Raw genomic sequence first — 20,746 nt, 5'->3', positions numbered from 1 at the left:
GCCCCATTGTGCGCCTTGAAAGGCAGACACGTGCGCCACAACGCAGATAAAGAGAATGAGGGGAGGGCAAGTTTGTGTGTGTGTGTGTGTGTGTGTGAGTGTGTGTGCATTTAAAGATACCCACGGGGGACACAGGAGCAGCATACACGCCTCCCGCCCGTTAAGAGAAACTCCCCCTTTCAGCACCTTGGACAGAGGAAGCTCTGACCGCCTCTTGCTTTGGTTGAAGTTAAAGTTGCAGGCTCGCCGGGCTCACAGTCAGGTCAGCTGACGACGCTAATGGTCAGACACTTTCCCACCGCCTCCCACAGCCGTCCCTCGTCTCCACCTCACCTCGAGCTTATCAACACGGAATCAAAGAGGAACTTGATGAATATTCAAAGTTTCCGTTCTCGGCAGCTGACGGAAGGAGAAAGGTCGACGTGCGTCCTCCTGAACGCTTTGCAGAAATCAAGCTGTGGTCGAAGAGCGCTCAGTTCACTCTCGAGAGGATAAATCTCCAGGGAAGTGCGTGTTTGAATCCACTGCGTCCTCAGCAGCTTATTAGACCACCCTGATTTCTTCAGCTGGAACATCACCGAAATGTTGCTTGAACATCCGGGCTCAAGTTGTCAAAATACAGGAAATTTCTCCCGGTACAGCTCGGGCCAAGGTAAGAGAGTATTGTTAACTAATTGACTAATCCATTGTGCATTTGGATTTGGGAAGGATACAGGCGGTATGGAGTTTAAATTGCTATCCAGGGGTCCGTTAATGAGTCAGGCTACACTTAGGCGTGAAATAGAGGATAAAACAGCACAGCAGGAAGTCAGAGTTAACTCTGATAATGGTAAAGTGTTATTTTATAAAGAAAAGCAGCCGCACTTCTACAGAAGGGATACTACCTGTGATTATGATCTATTATATTAATTTAGATCATTTGCGGATTGGAAACGGGACACAGATATCAATAAGCGATGTTGCAGAAACCCTTTCTGTTATTCCCCAGCTCGCGTTGATGCACACAGACCGTTTGGAGGCGTTTCTCGTGTGTGCGTTGCGTGTGGGAGACGTTATGAATCTGTAATGAGCCTTCATTGTTGGAGAATCACACCAACAGATGTTATACGCGCGTGCTGTCATCTCACACCGCCGCATGCGATTGTAACGCGAGCGCAGGGAGCGGAGAGAGAGAGAGAGAGAGACTGAGAGAGACCGCAGGACGCGCTGTGGTGGCTGCGGCCGTGCGACAGGCTGCAGGCAGGCGCGGAGCTGCTCGCCACCTGCAGCCCACTGGCTCGAAGTGCTCAACAGGTGTCACGTTCCCTCCCCGACAGGTGGGACACCTGAGGTTGCTGTTGGAGGCGGTGATCACGCAAGTGGTCGGATTCAAAGCTTCCCGACAGCAGCTAAATTATTAGTGCCTTGCAGGACTACAAATAATATATCAATATAGGAGTAAGCGTGTTCTTTCAGTTTCAGGAATAAGCTTATTGTTTATATTCTATTCGCTCACAGTTGGTTTTATGCATTTGAAATTTTATTTCGTGAGACAAACAAGTGAGGCTGGACACAACATTTTGAAATGGATTCCTGTAGGTGTGAGTTTGTTTTAGCAGTAGCTGCTGGCTTTTGGAAACAAAATAAACGCTTTGTTCATAATAGATGATTCAATCCAAAAATTTAGAATCAGGTCTGTATCTTAAAAAAAAACAAAAAATGTACAAAATCAAATTAACGCAACCAGGTCAAACTAAAACTGTGAATCTATTCCTGGCTGTCATCCTTGCGACTTTCTCTGACCGAGTGACCATCACTCTGATGGTCATTTCATCGCTTTGTTGTCACATTACAGTCGGCTTCACCCCCTCAAAAGTGAGCGATCAATACGACATAAAAATTATTACAAAGCTGAAAAGTAAGAGGGGCACCCATGAACCCCTCAGCTTTCTCCAAAACGTCTTTCATATACTCCTAAAATACAGGCAAATGGGACATTGATTTTAGATTCATCAGCGGCTGTGGCACTACCCGTGATTTCCCCAGGCGCTCTTTTGTGCCAAAGATCAGTGTCAATAAAATTCATTGGGGTGTTGGCCCGATCAACATGTTATTGAACAGCCAATCTCTCCCCTAAATAAACACTTGTCTTTGAATGCTCAACACACGAGTTGAAGATATGGTGTGTGTGTGTGTGCGTGTGTGTTGAATTGATTTTAAAATGCATTGCTGTCCATAATAATGATAAATATTAATTATGCCAACAATCAAAACTGGGATATTTTTATCATCTCAAGTGTGCAAATCTGTTTGTAAAAACAGAGCCATCATTTAATACTTTACTAAAATATAATTACCAGACCATTTCTGTATATATTTTTTTTTTAGATATACAGTGTTCTATGCACTGCCTGGAAATAATAAATGAAATTAATTAACATTGCAGGCCAAGACAAGGGTCTAAACAAGCTCACAGTATTCCCTCAGGCCCCAACCTTTTTCCTTGCATGGCTGTACTGGAATCTGAATTATAAATGAACTGCCATGAAAAAAACTATTTGGTCTATTTTACATCATAAACCAACACCAAAATATTTTGGGGCTGTAGATCTAATTTTGTTGTTGTTGTTTCTGCTGCGTTGTTCCTCAAAAGTGCAATCATTAACATTTCTTTTAATAATGTTCTCTCTAAACGGATAAGCCATTAGAGAGGCTTCGTGCTCAAAAACAGTGACGATATTAGAATCATCGGAAACAATATCAAAACAGAACTGGCTATAGAATATAGTTTATTTTACGAAAAAGCGGCCTGTTTGCCTCTTAGAAAACCGCAGGCCTAATAGCATGAGTATGTTTTTCATTTCCTTTTTATAAACATTAAATAATAGCCATCAATTTAACGGTGAGAATGCTTGGAGAAATGGATTTGAGGACGAAGTCAATTCAGTTTTAAACGTGCAGTTGGGATAAATGGATTTTTTGCAAAATACAAGTTCAGTTTAGAAACCAACTTAAAAGACTGCGTGACTTTGGATATGTTTTTCATGTTATCTGAAGAGTAACAGGCCACAATATTGTAACGCATCTCAGAGTAACGTTACCACCCTGCACTGAAAGTCCATTGGCTTCTCCTCTCGCCTCCTGTTTATTCTCCTTCCGGGTAGAGGTACTCGGTAAGTGATGTTAATCTATCTCCCTGTCGCTCGGGAAACGGCGCAGCGTAATCCTGCACAGGCTTCAACGCGGTGAGGCATAAAAGCAAACTCCAAGGGGACACTGGCGCGCGTTTATCTTCGCACTGCGGCTCGTGCAACGCAAATTTGAAAGCAGCTGCTTTGTGCATGAGTGCAGATAGATCTCAGATAAGACAGAATCGCATTAATGTGAGCGTAAATCATGAGCAATGGACGGACGTGGTGAGCGTAACTCTCCAAAAGACGCACCGAATAACACGGAGATGCTCCTCGCTTTGCTGTCGCACAGCGAAGAGCTACGGAAAGGTAACCGAAATATCACCAATTTCTGATCTGATTTTGTACTCTTTGTGTTCTACGTGTGTGTGTCTCTGTGTGTGTGTGGCATTTGATCCTTACTGCTGGCCTTTTAACAGGCCTGTAAGTGAGACTATTTTATTAATTACAGTCTGTTGATAATGTTTCCACTATGTACAGTAAGTGCAGGCTATCATATGGATGATGGATGATGGATTCTGTGTTTTAAGTCGGGAAAATCGTCGTTTCGGGTGTATCAGTTTTACAGCTGTTGACACCGAGGACATGTGCCAGTCTCCGTGATACCGGTCTGTTTTAGCCTTTCTTTTACCCGAACCGTCGTTCAGATGTCGGCATATTTTACATTTTGTGCACCATTTTAAAGGGAAAATCAGGCAAACTCAGTTTTAATTTGGAAATTTGTTTGTGTTTACGCGGGTTTTTGAGCACGACATAAACTCTCGTTTAGCTTCAGAAGGCTGAGCGTGCTGAAGAAAACATGTCTAAAGTATAATCAAAAGATTTCCTCCGTGTTTATGCTTTCAGTTTTGAACAAATAAGAGCCGAAGCATCCAGCCTCACCTTGCTAGACGTTGTGAATTTAGGTGAGCAACTTTTTGGGGGGATTTTCCAAGCATCTATATTTTTAATATTCTAAGTGGGCCCCACAAGGTGAGCAAATTGCTTGGACACCGTATTGGTTTGTACCGTGAGACTATAGGCCGCAGCTTTCTAGTTTTACAGCAGGCGTTGAATTAATGATGACCTGGATACACCTGTTCTCGACGTGGCTCCCACCACACTTGTGCAGGGCTTCGCTGGCGTTGCCAGAAGAAATGCTTCATCAATGTTTCACGATTTGTCCGCAGCAGGACAATAGGAATGCGATTCCTTGCAAGGGTGGAATATGAAGTGGTTGAGCCTTTTTTTTATTATTAATAATAATAATGAGGCTTGATAAAGTCTTACTTGACATTTTAACTGTCCATATTGTCACTTAAGTTTTTGTTTTGTATCTGTTTGAAACTGACTTTGCGTAAAAGTGCTTGTTAAAGATGATTACACTTGAAACAGTAATAACCAGCCGACCATTATTCAGTTAATGAGGTATTAATTGCTGTATTTTACAGCTTATTTAGGGGTTTAAAATACCTCTCATATATATTTTGTCTTTTCCAAGAATCATACAACTAGTTTTGCATTGGATTTATGCTCAGAATCGGTGTCCATGTGGGCTTTTTTTTCCAGGATTAATTTTATATGTACTGCTAGTGATAAGATTTTAAGATTATTTAAGATTATTTTTAATAAATCATAGACTTTAAAAAGAAAAGCCAATTATTTAATTATCTATTAATCAGTGAGGTATATAAATGCACAAGTGGTTTCAAGTCAAGTTTTATTTAAATGTCTGATTTCGATCACCTGAAACCCTCATTTCCACGTCAAACACAAGGACTGCCTCCGTAATGTAAAATCAAATAATCTATACATAATATAGTCCAGACATGTGGTGATAAGGTGACTGAGTTTGGGAAATAACTTAATGTTTTATGTTTTTCTTTCAATCGTTTGAAACGAAAGCCACATGTAAGCTGGGGGTGGATGTGGTTTACTTATTTTGATGGGCTTGGAGAAATTTACAGGTACAAAAAAGTCCTCCCAGCACGAACCTTCGTGACTCACTGACTGACTGACTGACTGACTGTATGATGTGGACATGAGACACAGTTAGTGAATATTGCAATAAATTCTAATGATGGAAAACGATGACGTGGGAGTGAACTTTTCAATTGAAACGCTCTCATTTATTAATTCATTCGTTTCTAAACTTACCTTTCTTTTGTTTGTGGATTTAGACTACCGCGCAATGCAATTGTGTTTATGTGGGTTTGTGTTTGTGTTTGCATCTCGCGTTTGCCGGCTACTGGAGTCCACATGGTGAATAATGTTTGTGCTTTATTTACTGACCCCTTTTCAATCAAAGAGCTGTTGAATTGGCTGGGAGGTGTTGTAACCTTTTTGTATTGTTTTATTACTTTTAGGATAAAAACATTCAGATAGAGATAACAGTTTTTAATTACATTCGTGTTGCATGTGAACCTGAGTAATGATGATGTAGAGACGGAAAAGGTCTTCCTCGGATTTTTTGTTTTGTTTCGTTTGTTTGTTTATTAAAGTCAATATAATTTAATTTCCTACTGAATACTGGTGTTGAAATGGTGCGTTACATTTTGTATACTGTATTATAAAGTGCTAAAAATGAAATGAAGAAATCCCAAACTTCAAATAAAAAATATGCAAAGGAAGCAATAACAAATCTACAAAACGTTAAATCTTTACGCGTGTTTCTACATATTCACGCTGGTGATCTTTACAGCTTCTCACTGTCACGTCTCCTTCTTGCATAATCAGTTATGCACAGTAAGAAGTGAACAAGTCGGCCTAAGCACAATAAGCACATCCACTTGTCGTCGTTGTTCCCCGGGGCCATTTGACATCTGAACTGGCTAAAGCGATTCTTTCTTGCCTCCTGCAGAAATCCCCGTGTGTGCAGGCTGCAACCAACACATCGTGGACCGCTTTATCCTCAAAGTGCTGGATCGCCACTGGCACAGCAAGTGCCTGAAATGTAGCGACTGCCAGGCGCAGCTGGCAGAGAAGTGCTTCAGCAGGGGCGACAGCGTCTACTGCAAAGAGGATTTCTTCAAGTGAGTAGCTCTCAAATATTTTTATTTTGCGTTCATCTCTTTTATGAATAATATCTCCAGTGACTATGATGATGTTCGCTAAGTTATTATGAACTGATGGCAACTGTCTAATTTCCCAAAAGGAGATTCGGGACCAAATGTGCAGCCTGTCAGCAGGGCATACCGCCCACACAGGTGGTGAGGAGAGCGCAGGACTTCGTCTATCACCTGCACTGCTTTGCCTGCATCGTGTGCAAGAGGCAGCTGGCCACTGGGGACGAGTATTATCTGATGGAGGACAGCAGGCTGGTCTGCAAGGCCGACTACGAGACCGCCAAACAGAGAGGTGAGGCGACGCACTGTTTTAAAGATACGGAGCTTACGCTTGCTCTGTAAGTTACGTGATGCGTAATCCATTCTTTGACGCGACAGTGAGGTCACCCATAAACTCTGACCCACCTGTGCTAATTGTATCGTAGCCCGCAGCCCGATCGATAGCAAACTACTTCAAGAGGAGGCCTGCAGGCTTACACTCGCACTCTGCTGGCACTTGAGTGAATCAGCTTTCAGTAACTCTTATAAATGTGATCGTGTGTGAGTTCCCGAGCACAGAAAGAAAGAGGGAGGATGAGAGGTGTGTGTGTGTGTGTGCGTCCAGGACCGTGTGTGTGTGTGTGTGAGAAAGATATTAATATGATTAATGATGTTATAGGTGCAAGAACTGATTTAAATATCTAAATGTGTTAAATGAAAATTGCCTTAAAAGACAAAGGAACGTTGTATTTTCTTAATTCACACCCTGCAGTTTCCCACTTTGATTCATGTACATTAGCAAGGCATCGACAGGGAGATTTTCATACAGGACAAAAAACGATTAACATTAAATTAAAACAATTTTAACACGTAAAAGAAAACTTTAGTAGAGGCAGACGTGTCAGACACACAGCAAAATTCCCTTTACTAGAAAAACAAATCTGAACACTCACACTTGTGTCTTTGGGTTGGTAAATATTTACCCGAAAGGAACTTGTAACAACTGTTCAAAGCAGAGGCTTAAATTCTTATGAAAGTGTATGTTAAGTATAATTTTGTGACTGTTTTTTTATGGAGACATTACACAAACAAACAAAAAGTTGCCAACACATTGTAAATCTTTAAATTAAGTCATATGAGAATTTTGTTCTTACCAAAAACCCACCTACAGTATAGTCATGGAAATCTGTTTCTCATCAACAGGAAATAAGGGCTTTAACCAGGCTCTGATTGTTATTATGCACATCTTAGCATCTAAGGCAGGGATTGCTTTGAAATAGTTTATTTATTATTTATAGTGGTTAAATATACGTAAAGTGTTGCTAGATTTTCATGTTTAAAAACATTTTCGTTAGATACGCTGCTTATTTTAAGCAACACTACATCACATACAGGCTGTGTACCTGATAGGGCAGGCCGGGTATGGTCTGGTTTTATCTCCCCATCTGTTTGTTTGAATTTACTGCCCCACCCAGTGTTGATTTATGCAGCGAGTTAACACAAGTTTTCACTAAAAACACACACGTTTATTTTACTAATGAGAGGGCGCAATTACTTGGGCAGCATCCATTTGGATGATGGTTTTGTATTTTGCTGTGCTGGCCAACAGATGTGCAGACATGATGCAATTATGCAGAGGATGCCAGTTTTTAGTTTATAGGCAGAGTGGAATTTATCCATTTATGTTAAATTAGAAAGTTGTATATTATACGAGCTGTTTTATGTTATCAGTTGCTAAGAATATGTGATCCTGTCACATATTTTCATGCTTCTCACCCAGAGACATAAAGTATTTCTCTCAGGGACAGTATAGCAGAAGATCTCTCTTGCTGATGTTATTATTTTTATTATTATAAATAATTTATACAGTATATAAAAAGTTGTATAGACAGCAGTGTCTTGAAACACTGTACATAAATGTGTAATATCATCATTAGGCTGTGAATATTTACTGTATAAATTATCCAATCTGCATTATTTCTTGTTCATTTAAATACTGCAATTTCTTTTCCTGAGACCTTTTAAAGGTCTTAAACTTTAGAAAAACATGGATGGCATTGAGCTCCACGCACTTGCAGAAAAACTGTCCAGCATTTGCTTAAATTGTGTGCTTTCCTTTCATTTTTCAGAAGCAGATTCGACTGCAAAAAGGCCACGAACAACCATTACTGCTAAGCAGCTGGAAACGCTGAAGAACGCTTACAATAACTCTCCCAAACCTGCCCGTCACGTCCGGGAGCAGTTATCTTCAGAGACAGGCCTTGATATGCGGGTTGTGCAGGTAAAGTATATTATTATCCATTAAGGGCTATTTCATTACTGTCCTGACTGCATTATCAAGAGACAATTGTGACAGAACTGGCACAGGCCTACTGTACGAGCAAGCGTCTGAGTGTGTGTGTGTGTGTGTGTGTTGGAGGGGGATTTACGGTCAGATGGAGTAAAATGAAGTCCACGTGAAAGTCAGCATGGTTTAAGTGCAAGCTCGTTAACAATACTCGAGGGCCCCTCGCATATTGTGGGCTGCTGAGGAGCCTCGCGCTGGTTGCTACGCGGTGGTCATATATATCTTTTTATTTGCAAGGACAAAAGTAGAGATGGAAGCCTGTAAAATGCTCCTCATTATTCAGTGAAAGGGAAGGGGTGAAGAGGGCTCACTCAGGGTGGAATATCATTAACAAGAATGTAAAACTGCTTTTTTGTGTTCGTGACTGAAATGAATTAATTTTGCGTGTAAGATAAAATTAACAAGAAATGAGGCATTTTTTTTTTTACTTTGTGTTGAATTTCCTAAGCAAGAAGGTTACACGCAGTTTAATTTCATGACTATATTGTGTGTGTTTTCTAAAGTGCCGACTAAAATTTATAAGTCAGATCAAAAGTGGATATCGAGAAAATGTTAATAAATTAAATCAGTGGAATGCTAACCTGTCTGCTCCCTGGGGTGAGGACAACTTGTAGCTGTCGTGAAGTTAATTAAATGCGTGATAAATCTGGTGCAGGAGAACCTGGTCCCAGGATTACCAGTCAGTGTCACTGTTTCAGTCTCCCACTTGGAGTTAAATTGTTGTGAAGCCACCTCCAGACAGTCCTTGAAACTTAATTTTGCATTAATGCTTCTAAGTGTGATATTTGCATCAAGGAAAGAGCAGAAGACTTTGACTTGATGAATAAAAAACATTGTGGGCTCTTTGTATAGTTTTTGTCATCAAGACTGAGAAGATTATTTAATAAACATAAATTGTGTTAGAAAATATTTTATTTCATTTTGCTAAAATTCTCCGCAGTCAAGTTTGTTTCTAATAAGTCTGTTGGCAGATAATACATCTTATCTTTTCTACCTTCCAGGTTTGGTTTCAGAACAGGCGAGCTAAAGAGAAAAGACTGAAGAAAGACGCCGGTCGGCAGAGGTGGGGGCAGTACTTTCGCAACATGAAGAGGTCACGTGGAAGCTCCAAATCCGACAAGGACAGCATCCAGGAGGAGGGCATGGACAGTGATGCCGAGGTGTCCTTTACAGGTGGAGTCAAGCACACAAAATGAACAGAGTAGACTGTTTTCACAGCAGACATTTTGAGACACGGACAATGGCTGTATTCTGGTCCAGTAAGTCATGACAAACAGTCGGCCAGCGTTAACAACACCAGGGCCTTGAAACTTGAAACAAACAGATTTCTGACATCATTCATTTTGTTATTTACACCTCTGTTTATTCTACAAAGACATCAAAATTGCTGCTTTTTAAGTCGCTAAAACAAAGGTTAGAACAAATGATGTCAACATTCCACTCATCTTTTGAAGGGTGTTCATTTTAAATTGTTTTGTAACTTAATTAATAATTGTTTTGTTATTTTTGAGTTGAGACGATACACAGATATGAAAGGGATCTCGAAAGGCCTGGTCACACTTGAAACACACACAAACACTTGAAAATGCACAAAAGATTAAAGTGTTTGTTGTTGATTATTACAGTTTTAATAAATGCACTCCGATCAGAATAACAATTATCACCTTCTGGTCCTTGTTGCACAGATGAACCACCCATGTCAGAGCTTGGCCTCACTAATGGCATCTACAGCAGCCTGAGTGAGTCCTCTCCAGCCATGGGTGGACGCCAAGGGAGCAACAACCACAGCTCCTTCCCCCTAGAGCATGGCGTGCTGCCTTCTCAAGACCAGTTCCACGACATCCGCTCCAACAGCCCCTACGGCCTTCCGCAATCGCCGGGGTCACTTCAGGTGCTACCCAGACACCAGCCTCTAATCTCCAGCTTGGTCTACCCCGACTCTGGCCTTTCTATCATGACCCAGGGCAGCGGGCCCGGGATCAACCCTCCAGTGAGAGTCTCCATGGGGGCCGCCAACGGCCCTAGCTCGGACCTGTCCACCGGCAGCAGCGGGGGATACCCGGACTTTCCTGCCAGTCCTGCCTCCTGGTTAGATGAAGTGGATCATGGGCAGTTTTGATTGGTCAACGACAAGAAATTGGACTTTTTTTTTTTTGCTTTGTTTTCTGTGTCTTCTGTTGGATTTTAGAAACTGGAAATTAGTCACACAGGACAGTGACTGTGTAAAGGATTAGACTGCTGTCCTTGGATCTCACCAATATCTGATCGACTGGTCCTGTTGATATCTGTGATTTGGATGGAAGGAAGAAGGAAAATGTCCTTCATTAAAAGCACTTGGCCTGACAACTGTCCTCCAGTAGTTAAACCATATTTAAAGCAAAGAATCTGTCAAAAATGTTCAGTTTTCCGATACCACTATAAGCTTTTTCAGAACAGTTTAGAGACTACAGGCAGGAAGTTTAGACATTGATCATTTGGATTTTCACCAACTGTCCCTGTTTATTCTCTTCAGCTGTGTGTTCAGGTGCAGAACTCAGAACTCAACGTTCGGAATCTTTAATTGTCTGGTTGTTGCCAAATGTCTATAATATATATACTATATATATATATACATATATATATATATATATTGGTTTATCATTGTGGAGACTTTATTTTTATACAAAACCCCTTCCTGGACATGAGTAAGAACCCAAATATGAGGACTTTGTACATTCTCAAACAGGGATATAGGCAAAAATGTAGATGTTGTCTTAATGGTACCTAGGGGTCCAATTACTTCTATGCATTTGTGTGTTCTCAGATGTATCTCATTCGTTTTGTTCTACCGAAAACAACCCCAGAAGGTGAACTGCTTTAGCATTTGGGGTCTGATGTGTATGTTTGTTTATGTGGAAAATGTTTTATGTCTTATTTATTCCTTCTGGTAATGATAATGATGATGATGATTCCTGATTAAATGACAGGACTTTAATAAATTTGTCACCAAAATCAAGATGGAGTTCTATCCTTTTTTGGTTATGTGCAGGAAATGTGCATCATATGAAACAAAATGAGTAATGAAAGGTCTTAAAACAAAATAAGTGCGTTCAAAGAACTGCAGAGGATAGTAGTGTTTTGGACATAAGTCATGTGTACAATTTGAAACCAAGAAACCAGGTAGAATCATCCTTCACACTTTATCTTACATCTCACACACTGCAACTATCCTACATATGCATATCTATAGCACATCACAGTCCTGGTCGTGAAACCAGAGCGAGCCCACAGTTCTGCCCGTGTCTGCAAATTGAGTATCTGGCTAACTACCAACACTGTATCAGCTCTGTTCAACAGCTCTTTAGTGGAGAAATTTGATGCAGACAGAGAGTCAACTCATCAATTCAGAGATTACTCAGTCTTGTTTGCCCGAATGCCCCTATGGGAAAGGAATCTCCAATCCATTAGCCGAGAAGGGATCAAGTGCCCCTTGTGAATTTCCTCATTTGTTTAGTTATTCAAAGTCAGGTTCAATTAAGTTGATTAAACAGTACATGCATAGGTGGGAGCATGCATGCAACTGCATGTGCAATTGTATGTTTTTGTACTTGCTTCTATAATGGCTGGTGACACGTGTATGTGACATTCTTGTGTGCTTGCATCAAGCGATGCAGAAACTTTTTCAGCTGTCTGAACTTGATGCATTTTTTAATATTTAATTGTTTATTTACAAATCTATTATTTATTTTTGGGCGAATTTGTGGTTTGTTTATAAGGCCTGTTAAGCCTCAAATCATATTTGCAGGAGTCCATTTTTCTAGTCCTAAATATGCAGATCAAATGTGTTGATTTTGGACACATTTACAAGTACTTGCAGAGTGTAAATGAGATTTTATTTATTTCTATATATTGTATTGCTACCTTTACTGAGGCTACACAAAAGATGTAAGTATTTTTTGTTGGCATGTAAAATAGTAGGCTAGCAGCAGTAACAATAGTCACACTGTAAAATTATTTTAGATTAGATTAGATTAGATTCAACTTTATTGTCATTACACATGTACAAGTACAATGCAACAAAATGCAGTTTGGCATCTAACCAGAAGTGCAACAAGCAGTAAGTGCCAGGTATACAGTAATTTACAGTATGTACAGGTATATTATAAACATGATATACATGATATTTATGCTACACTTCATTTATACAAAATTAGACAATCCTGAATAAAATAAGTGATGGTTGAGAACAAAGTATTTAAAGCAAATACAGACGTGAGCTTAATGTGTTTTAATGTTCGTCTCCATCATTGTGCACCTTAGCGAGCGTTTGTGTGTATGTGTGTGTATTCAGATCTACAAAGGATGACATGCATGAAGGTGATAGCCAGCTGTCCTCCAACCTTTTGTTTTGGAGTGTAACCTCCGACTTCCTCCACCATTAATGGCTGCCTGCTCCACTCCTCGGGTTCCCAGAACAAGAAAAGAAACACCAGACAGGAAATTCAGCCGAATCCTTCCAGCTGAGCGGCAGGTATCACTTTGGCCTCTCAAAAGCGACAGGTGTGTAACTTGACCCAAAGAGTTTTTGGCAGAGACAGAAGGGTGGTGAGAGTTAAGTGTGAAAGGCCTGCTTTAATACCCTGCTTGGTCAGTTTACAGGGCTGTTTGTATTTGGGGTTAGACAGACTGATTTGTTGCAGAGCAAACATGAATTACTCTGTTAAAACACTTAATCTGCTGTGGTTTTGTTTAGCTGAATGAAGACAAGGAACAAGCCACTGGTGCTGAAGCTAACGAAGTTTTAGGAAATTTGTTGACAACGTGGTTTTATTAAAAATACTTCACAGCTGGCAAATTATGTCTTAGCGAATGATCACACGTCACCCTTAATAGTTCTGTCACACAGCAGGTGTGAGATTTTGGTGACCGTGGGAAGAACTCCTCCGAACAAAAAGCTGGGATTATCCAACCCCACTCTTTCAGATTGAGTTGGAAATCCACCGTTTTCTGAGTAAAGAATTAGATTAAACTGGGTATGCAATTTGTCAGATGGGTAGGATAAGACTGGTGGAAGGTGAGAAAAGGAACTGTCAGCGAGGTGTTAATGTCAACGATATAAATGGAGATGGATGCACAACAATTAAGTAAATGGTGGGGGAAAAAAGGGAAGTCAAGAAATTGTGGGAAGATCCTGGTTGTGGACATGATTACTGTTGTTCTACATTAAAAGCCATTTGAAGGCCAAATGCTTCCTGACTTCGAGTATAGCCGATCTCTTTGAAGAAAACTGAGAATTCATATTTTGAAATCCTGGCATCAGAATTTAACAAAAGTTCCTATTGTGCTCTGGCTGGAAAACAAAAAATATTGGGATAAGAAGAGGCAGGATTCCTCCAAGCAGACCAAAATCTTTTAGTTACTTCAGTAACGACCTGTTTACAGTGACATGACGCTGGTGAAATAATAAATATATTTTAATTGTTCTGATGCATGTAATTGCATTAGAATATGGCAAAATGTGAAGAAACTACTGTCTTTTTCTAGTCCCAAACTATTACATTTATTCACAACACAGCACTTACAAATTCACATTCACCCCGAGCAGCGCATCACTATAAGCTTGGGTCCTTTCCTTACCCCAGAGAAAGTTGACCTGAATTTTCTGTTTATATTTTTGCATGAGACTGCTGGTCCACCTGGAAGAAGAGGACATTTCTGTCCTGTATTTTGTTTGTTTCTTTTACTAAAAAACCACTCCAACTGCATCTCTATTCTGATCTTTGGAAGTATGTTGTTGTTGTATGTTGTGTGCATGTTGTACGTTTACCTTATGGACCATTTAAGCATCACTTACTACATTTATTATGAAGAATAAACTACAAGGTATAAATCGTCAAACATATTGTACATTTATATCTCAATGACTGCTGAAGTTTCCTACTGCTTTTCAGCTACTGTTAAACTGTTGCTTTCCACTGTCCTTTCTGCACTCTAAGCCTGACAGTATGCCTGTTGTGTCTCATAGACGCACACATACAAACATGCACAGACACACACACACCCCAACACACACATACACACATGCACACCACCAACACACACACACACATACACAAGCCCACCAACCCTGTGTCAGATGGTGCTGAGTAAATCAGGTCTGACAATAACACCTCCCGTGGGTCCCACACATCACAGCTACAATTCAGACCTAATGGAGCAGCAACAGAGGGGAGGGCGCTTGGTGCGTTGGTTTGTGTGTGTGTGTGTGTGTGTGTGAGTGTGTGCGCGCGCAAATGGATGCATGAATGCATGGAGGCAGCAGTATGCTCTTTTTTTCATTTTGGGATCTCTGGAGGAGGGGAGGGAAGGGAGTGAAGGGATCTGGTGGAAAGGAGGGGGAGCACAGTGGATTATCTGTGGTACAGATATCAATCAATTAAAGCAATGTGTTAATGAATAAGATCCTGCAGTGATTGGGGGCTTTGTGGTTGTAAGGAGGCAGAAATGGGGAAGGAAAAGACAACGGGAGGTGGAAACCCAAGATATGATTTGGCCTTTTGTTTTGTTTTGTTTCATTTACACATTTTCATGCCTTAAACATATTTGGTGTAGAAAAAATGAATATGTTTTGTTTAAAAATTCCTTTTTTCCAAATAGCAAAACAAAAAGTCTTAAATAATAATAGAAAGCAAAGTGTCACCGTGATGGTGCACACTCAGAGGCAAACAAACTGCAAACACTGCAATGACCAACAGGATACTTTTGTTTATGCTGTAGATTAATGGCAGCAGCAGCATGAAAGCAATCTAACTAATCAACATGGTCATTAGCGTGTGTTTTTACTGACAACTTTAATCAAATCCATCACGGCTCCACCTCTCCATTACCCGCCGGCTGCATAATTATCTCTTCATTTCATTCTTAGACGGGAATGCAATATCTGGTAATCTGTCTGCAATGGTTGACTGAAATGCATTCAGGAACATTCGTATTAGAAATGTATCGGCTAATACATCACTCAGAGCTTCTTCTCACTGCTGCCGTTCTGGTGTTTGTCATTTTTTATGCAATCTTCAAAGCACTTCGTAGACGCATTAACCCAGGAGTGTGTGCATGAGAAGCATACTGATTTCCAAGCAGCATGTTTGGCTATCATCATTAACGGCTGCTTTACAGTTTCATTTCAGCCGAAGGTGAAGCCAACAGTATTTAGGACCAAACTGCATGAAAGTTTGCGTGATTGTAACTTAATTGTTATTATTTTATTATCTAGTCCGTCTTTTCAGTTACAGTACGGAGTGGATGACATGACTAAATTAAAACATTTTGCTAGCTATGGAGGCCAAAATGGTTTCTACTGATGAAACTGTTTTGTTTTTTCATTTATACCAACCAACACTGAAATTTATTTTTTTTAATAAAATTAATTCATTTTTACTCGAAAAACAATGAAAAGTAACCAGCTCATTTGCCTGATGCAGCTGTTTTGATAAATGACTAAAACAAAATGATTATCGAATCTGGATTTTAATTAATTTCCCATGGATCACCTGAATAATTGAGCAATCATTTCAGCATTAATTGTTTTTTTTAAAGGTAATAAATCATCCATCTACGATTATGTTTGCAAACAAATCACCTGGAACAACATAACAGCAATGATGTGGTTGTCACGTTTGCACAGGCGGTGGGAGACATCTTTAAAAAAAAGTTTAAATACTGACATTTCAATCACATTTCCAGTGTGTTTTGCCCTCACATTAGTGTTGTCAGAATTCATAACAGCATGTGTTTGTGTTTGCCTCACAGTGGAATAATCACCCTTCCTTCTTATTAGGAGCCTGGGCTTTGCAAAGGGCCATTTCAGGGCCTTCTGCCATCTATGAGGTGTTAACTGCTCCCCACGGGAGGCTGTCTGGCTCTCACATAACCCTCGACCTCCCCGCCCACGAACGCAACACTTACCAAACCACTCAGACTCACAGATGGTCGCTCTACCAGGAGCCAGCCATCACGCTTTTCAATTATCACTGCGCCCAGGAAAGGCCATTGCTCAGCTGTCAGCACGCAGGGGATAGGGGAGGAGAGGGTGAGGAGAGGAATGGGAGGCAGCGAATTCCTCCATCCAAAACCTGGAAAACCCAAAGAACAGACTCCAGCGTGCTGGCAATACAGTGAGTGACAGCAAAGTAACTGTGACACATCTGCTGTTACCATCAAAGCGGGTCTTCCTCGTCCTGCCTGCTCTGATCTCTGGCTGAAAGAGGCGAGAAAACACTTAGCGTAATTGATGTTTTCGGAGCTAGCAAATGCAGCAGCAAAGGGAGGAGAAGGGGAGCTGAAGCACTCATGGCTCACTTTTGTTGCATGCATGAAACGGAGGGAGGGGAGGATAGACAAGAAGGGCAAGTCCTCTGTATTTGCTTGTTAGTGTTTTAATTTGAATATTGTTTCATAGTAAGGGGAATGGAGAAGAGGACAGGATACTGTGGATCTTGAGTGCTGTTTCCAGTTGGCTGTTATGAGACAAAAACATGTCTGTGCATTAAGTTAGTTTGTTAGCACAATTATAACACAGTTGTTTCAACTTTGAATTGTGATTTTCTAAACACATTTGGCAAAGAGCCGGTACATCATTTGTGTGCACAGCGTTGGAGAAAAGAAGAATCCTGACTGGAAACTGATAACAAATGTCTTTAAACACTTGCTGGGTGTTAAAAGATCCCTGAATATTTTATCTATAGTTTTATTAAATCTATCCTTCTTACTATTGTTGTTCCCCAAATCTGAATAAACTTTCTCATCACAAAAATGTTTTGAAAAAAGTTCTTATTCACCTCCGCGCTAAAAGAGCTGAGAAGATCAGAACCAATCGCAAGTCATGCTTACTGACTGCTCCTTCAGGCGGTACAGGTAGTTCGTCTACTCCAAACAAAACTAAGACATATAAATAAACTGCCAATAATTAGACAGAGGAAAACCACAATATGTCATTTTTATACTTGTTAATCTAATCTCATAATCTAAGTGTTAATCCAGTTACATGAAAGTAAATGAGCACATCTGCCAAAATTCCTTTGAGCATTTTGTGTCATAGCTGTGTCCAAAACCTCTCAAAAATGCTAATCATGAAGCTTTCCAGTTTCCAATTTCAGGGAAGTGTTTGTGATTCTAATTCTATGTTCAGTTCAGATCAATAATGCACCTCCAGGCCAGGTTATACCTTGAGACACAGGCAATTGTGTAAGTGCTCAAGTTCCCGTATGACGCAGCCTATTACCACATATTGTGTATTATTTGCTTTATATTACAGTTTACAGTTGCAGAGTAAGCCAAGTGGCCGCCTCAGTTGTTTTTATTTTGCTGTATGCTGATGTCTACCTGTGTTTTGACCCGCTGCATGTTTAAGATCTGCCAGCTGCAACCATGTTCTTTCGCATACTGAATTTCTGAAGTCCGTTTCTCTTGTTCTGCCTCAGCATCTGCCATGCGGCCCTCAGTCCTTTAATACATTTTCCAACTGTCACAAATTTAGAGCTCACCTTACCCCCCCACGCTTGTCCGTGTTTGGTGCTGCATCTGGGGGCCAACAGGTAATCAATGAGGCCAGAGACGTGACAGGAAACAGGTCTTCTCTCATTCGGCCTAACAAAATGAGGACGGCATCTGTCGAGTGACAAAGCAACAACAGCGTCGCAGTTTACCAGCGCAATTATGCAGGTCAAGGTTGATAGATTTATCTGTCAAAACAGTCGAGTTTTGTGGCAATTTCAACAACTTTCAGATGGAAAGTGAATTTCTTTTTTGTCATCATATACAGTTTAGTTAACCTTTAACTTAATATCTGATAAACGAGTTATGAGAAAAGGTTGTATACAGATTGTAGTTTAATTTTGGAATAAGGTTCTGGTATAGCATGTTCCACGCTGTTAAGAGCATGTTCTAACATCTGAAAATGGATTCATTTTGCCCATGTTGAACATGAGTGCCCAGGAATTTATTTCACTGTGCTTCCAGCCATGCTATTCGTCTCTCCCAGGGAGAAAAAGTAATCCCGCTTCAGCCTAAGGGCCCCCCAAGGTCACCACCATCAGTTGCCAATGCTCAGTCCAGGTTGGAACATTTGTTCCAGCCCGTCTCTACCTCAACCCTTGGCTATTGTTTTCTTTCCTTTTTTTTCATAATTCATGTCAAAGGATCTCTTTAGAGATGAGTGAGGGTGGTGTGTGTGTTGGGATGGGGGGGGTGCAGTGGGTGGAGAGGACAAGGGGGTGGAGAGGGCATACACTTAATCCCGGGGTCAAGATGTATTTATTGAAGATTAATAACCGAGCAGCAATCTCATCATGCTCTCGATGATTTTATAATTTGGTTTCTGGGGGTGGGGAGGGGTGGAAGAGATCAGGGACAAAAACAAGAAGGAGATGCTGAACTATTGTTAACATGGGAGCAGAACGCAGTACAGTACAAGATTTTCATGTTGTGATTTTAATCTTAGATATGTGAAAGGGTTTATGGGCTTTAAAAGAGTACACCTTGGAGAGCAACACATGCAGCCAGACAAACACATGCACCATCTTTCAAGAAATCTCCCATCATACATGTTTCAGCAGCACTGAAAGGAATCTCTCCAAAAGTCTATTTAAACCAAAGCGATTTCTCATGTTGAAACCAAAACTTAATAATGTCAACCTTTAATCTCACCTTCTGCCATTACTTTAACCAGCCTCACAGATTGTGGATTTTTACCACCCCAGTCTTCTGTTTGTGTTTTTTTATGTCATAAACTCTATAGATGACATAACTCTTTACTGCAACATGAAATTTGTCAATATGGGACCTGTATTTCTGAATGTTGCATATGTAGAGTGGCAGCATCCATCTAATCCAGTTAATGGATTCATTCAGACTACGAGTGTGAGAGAGAGGTAGAGAGGCTGAAGAAGAGACACCTTTTGTCACCAAGCAACAGGGGAAAAAATGGTAAAAAGATAAATTTCAGCTCAGGGTAAAGGGTCAAGGTTCAAGGTGCAGTCTCCCATCCTAAATTTATTTATACTCCTAATAATAATGAGTGGATTGAATAGATTGTTCGTCCCTGACCTTGGTGATCAGGCAAACCTTATGCCACTATATCAAAGCAGACAGGCAGACGTGTCTGCACGGCGTGACGGCTGCCACAGTCGGCCCAGAAATGAAGGGAAGGGTGGAAGGAAGGAGGGGAGGAAGGAAGGAGAGGTGGAAAGAGGAAGGGAGGTATGCAGAGCAGAAGTGGTGGGAGGTGAAGGGGCATCATGTTTGCATTTTGTATGGAATGAGGTGCAGGCAGAAGGATGTGTGAAGGACACAAAGGAAGGGCAAATGTGTGTTTCTATTTTTGCATGTGTGTGTGTTTGTGTATCAGTGTGTGTATGTGTGAGTGTATATTTGAGGGTTGTAAACAAGAGAAGAAAGGACACCTTATGTATTTCCACTGGTGTGTTGGTCAACTGATTGCCATTAAATTAATATCAAACATGTACAAAAACAATTCTTGTGTTGGTTTGCATCATATCCTATTAAAAAAATGTACAGCATTGTTTCTTATTGCATTGTTAAAAATTTGAATTTGATGTTTTTGGTGAAATAAAAACAGTGATATTGCACCTACAGGATTAAGTTTTTTGGTTCACTGTAGAATAAGGTTTTTGCATCCTTACCTTAAATAACATAACTTAAACGGTGTGGGTTTGCTAGTTGTTCACTTCATTGTATTTATCACTTGAAAAAAAAATTGACTTCTTTTTGCACAAGAACAAATTTCTGCTAAGATCAGGTTCTTACCATACATCATCCCCCCCACATCAAAATCCATGTTTCTCCTCACCCAAACTGAGTCATCATCAGATGAGGAACTGGGACGTTTTTCCCCAGCACATCCCTCCTGAGACAAGACCATCACTTTAGCCATCAAAGGACCATTCCTGGCTACATTAAATGTATTTAGATCTTACAAAGTGCTCCCCCTTGAATCCATCACTTCTTTCAGTGACCTAAGAAGCCAAAAAAAAAAAGAAAGAGAAAAAGAAAAAGGAGGAGGTATGAGGAGGAGGGGGTTGGCGACTGGGAGAAAAGGGAGCTCGGGGATTTACGGTGACAAAACGCTGGGGTCAGGCAGGGTGTGTGGCAGCGGTATTGATCAGTGAAGCATGCAGCTCACACGCCGCCCGAACCCTGACCCTTAAATA

At 40.6% G+C, this 20,746-nt stretch overlaps 1 protein-coding gene across 3 annotated transcripts; it reads left to right on the top strand.

Annotated features, from left to right (window-relative positions):
* The first annotated feature begins 257 nt into the window (after positions 1-257).
* Positions 258-11,511, top strand: lhx3 (LIM homeobox 3). 3 transcript variants are annotated; one of them, XM_046376056.1, is made up of 6 exons: positions 258-652; positions 6,010-6,181; positions 6,304-6,506; positions 8,323-8,474; positions 9,542-9,713; positions 10,226-11,511. In XM_046376056.1, the coding sequence occupies exons 1-6, from the start codon at positions 583-585 to the stop codon at positions 10,657-10,659; spliced, it is 1,203 nt and encodes a 400-aa protein (XP_046232012.1). In that variant the 5' UTR covers positions 258-582; the 3' UTR covers positions 10,660-11,511. The 3 variants fall into 3 exon arrangements, with proteins under 3 accessions (XP_046232012.1, XP_046232011.1, XP_046232009.1); XM_046376055.1 differs by lacking the exon at positions 258-652 and adding an exon at positions 3,077-3,479 and having other exon boundaries at positions 6,307-6,506; XM_046376053.1 differs by lacking the exon at positions 258-652 and adding an exon at positions 3,077-3,479.
* Positions 11,512-20,746: the final 9,235 nt, after the last annotated feature.

This window comes from Scatophagus argus, chromosome 20, assembly GCF_020382885.2.
Source record: "Scatophagus argus isolate fScaArg1 chromosome 20, fScaArg1.pri, whole genome shotgun sequence".
NCBI classification, from domain to species: Eukaryota; Metazoa; Chordata; class Actinopteri; family Scatophagidae; genus Scatophagus; species Scatophagus argus.
The sequence above is the reverse complement of the archived record's forward strand: the minus strand, read 5'-3'. Positions and strand labels throughout refer to the sequence as shown.

Bases quoted from the DNA above. Each gene is read 5' to 3' on its own strand.
- lhx3 (XM_046376053.1), top strand. From the start codon at position 3,383: ATGGACGGACGTGGTGAGCGTAACTCTCCAAAAGACGCACCGAATAAC. The intron at 6,182-6,303 runs GTGAGTAGCTCT...ATTTCCCAAAAG, and splicing joins TGCAAAGAGGATTTCTTCAA to GAGATTCGGGACCAAATGTG. The intron at 9,714-10,225 runs GTGGAGTCAAGC...CTTGTTGCACAG, and splicing joins TGCCGAGGTGTCCTTTACAG to ATGAACCACCCATGTCAGAG.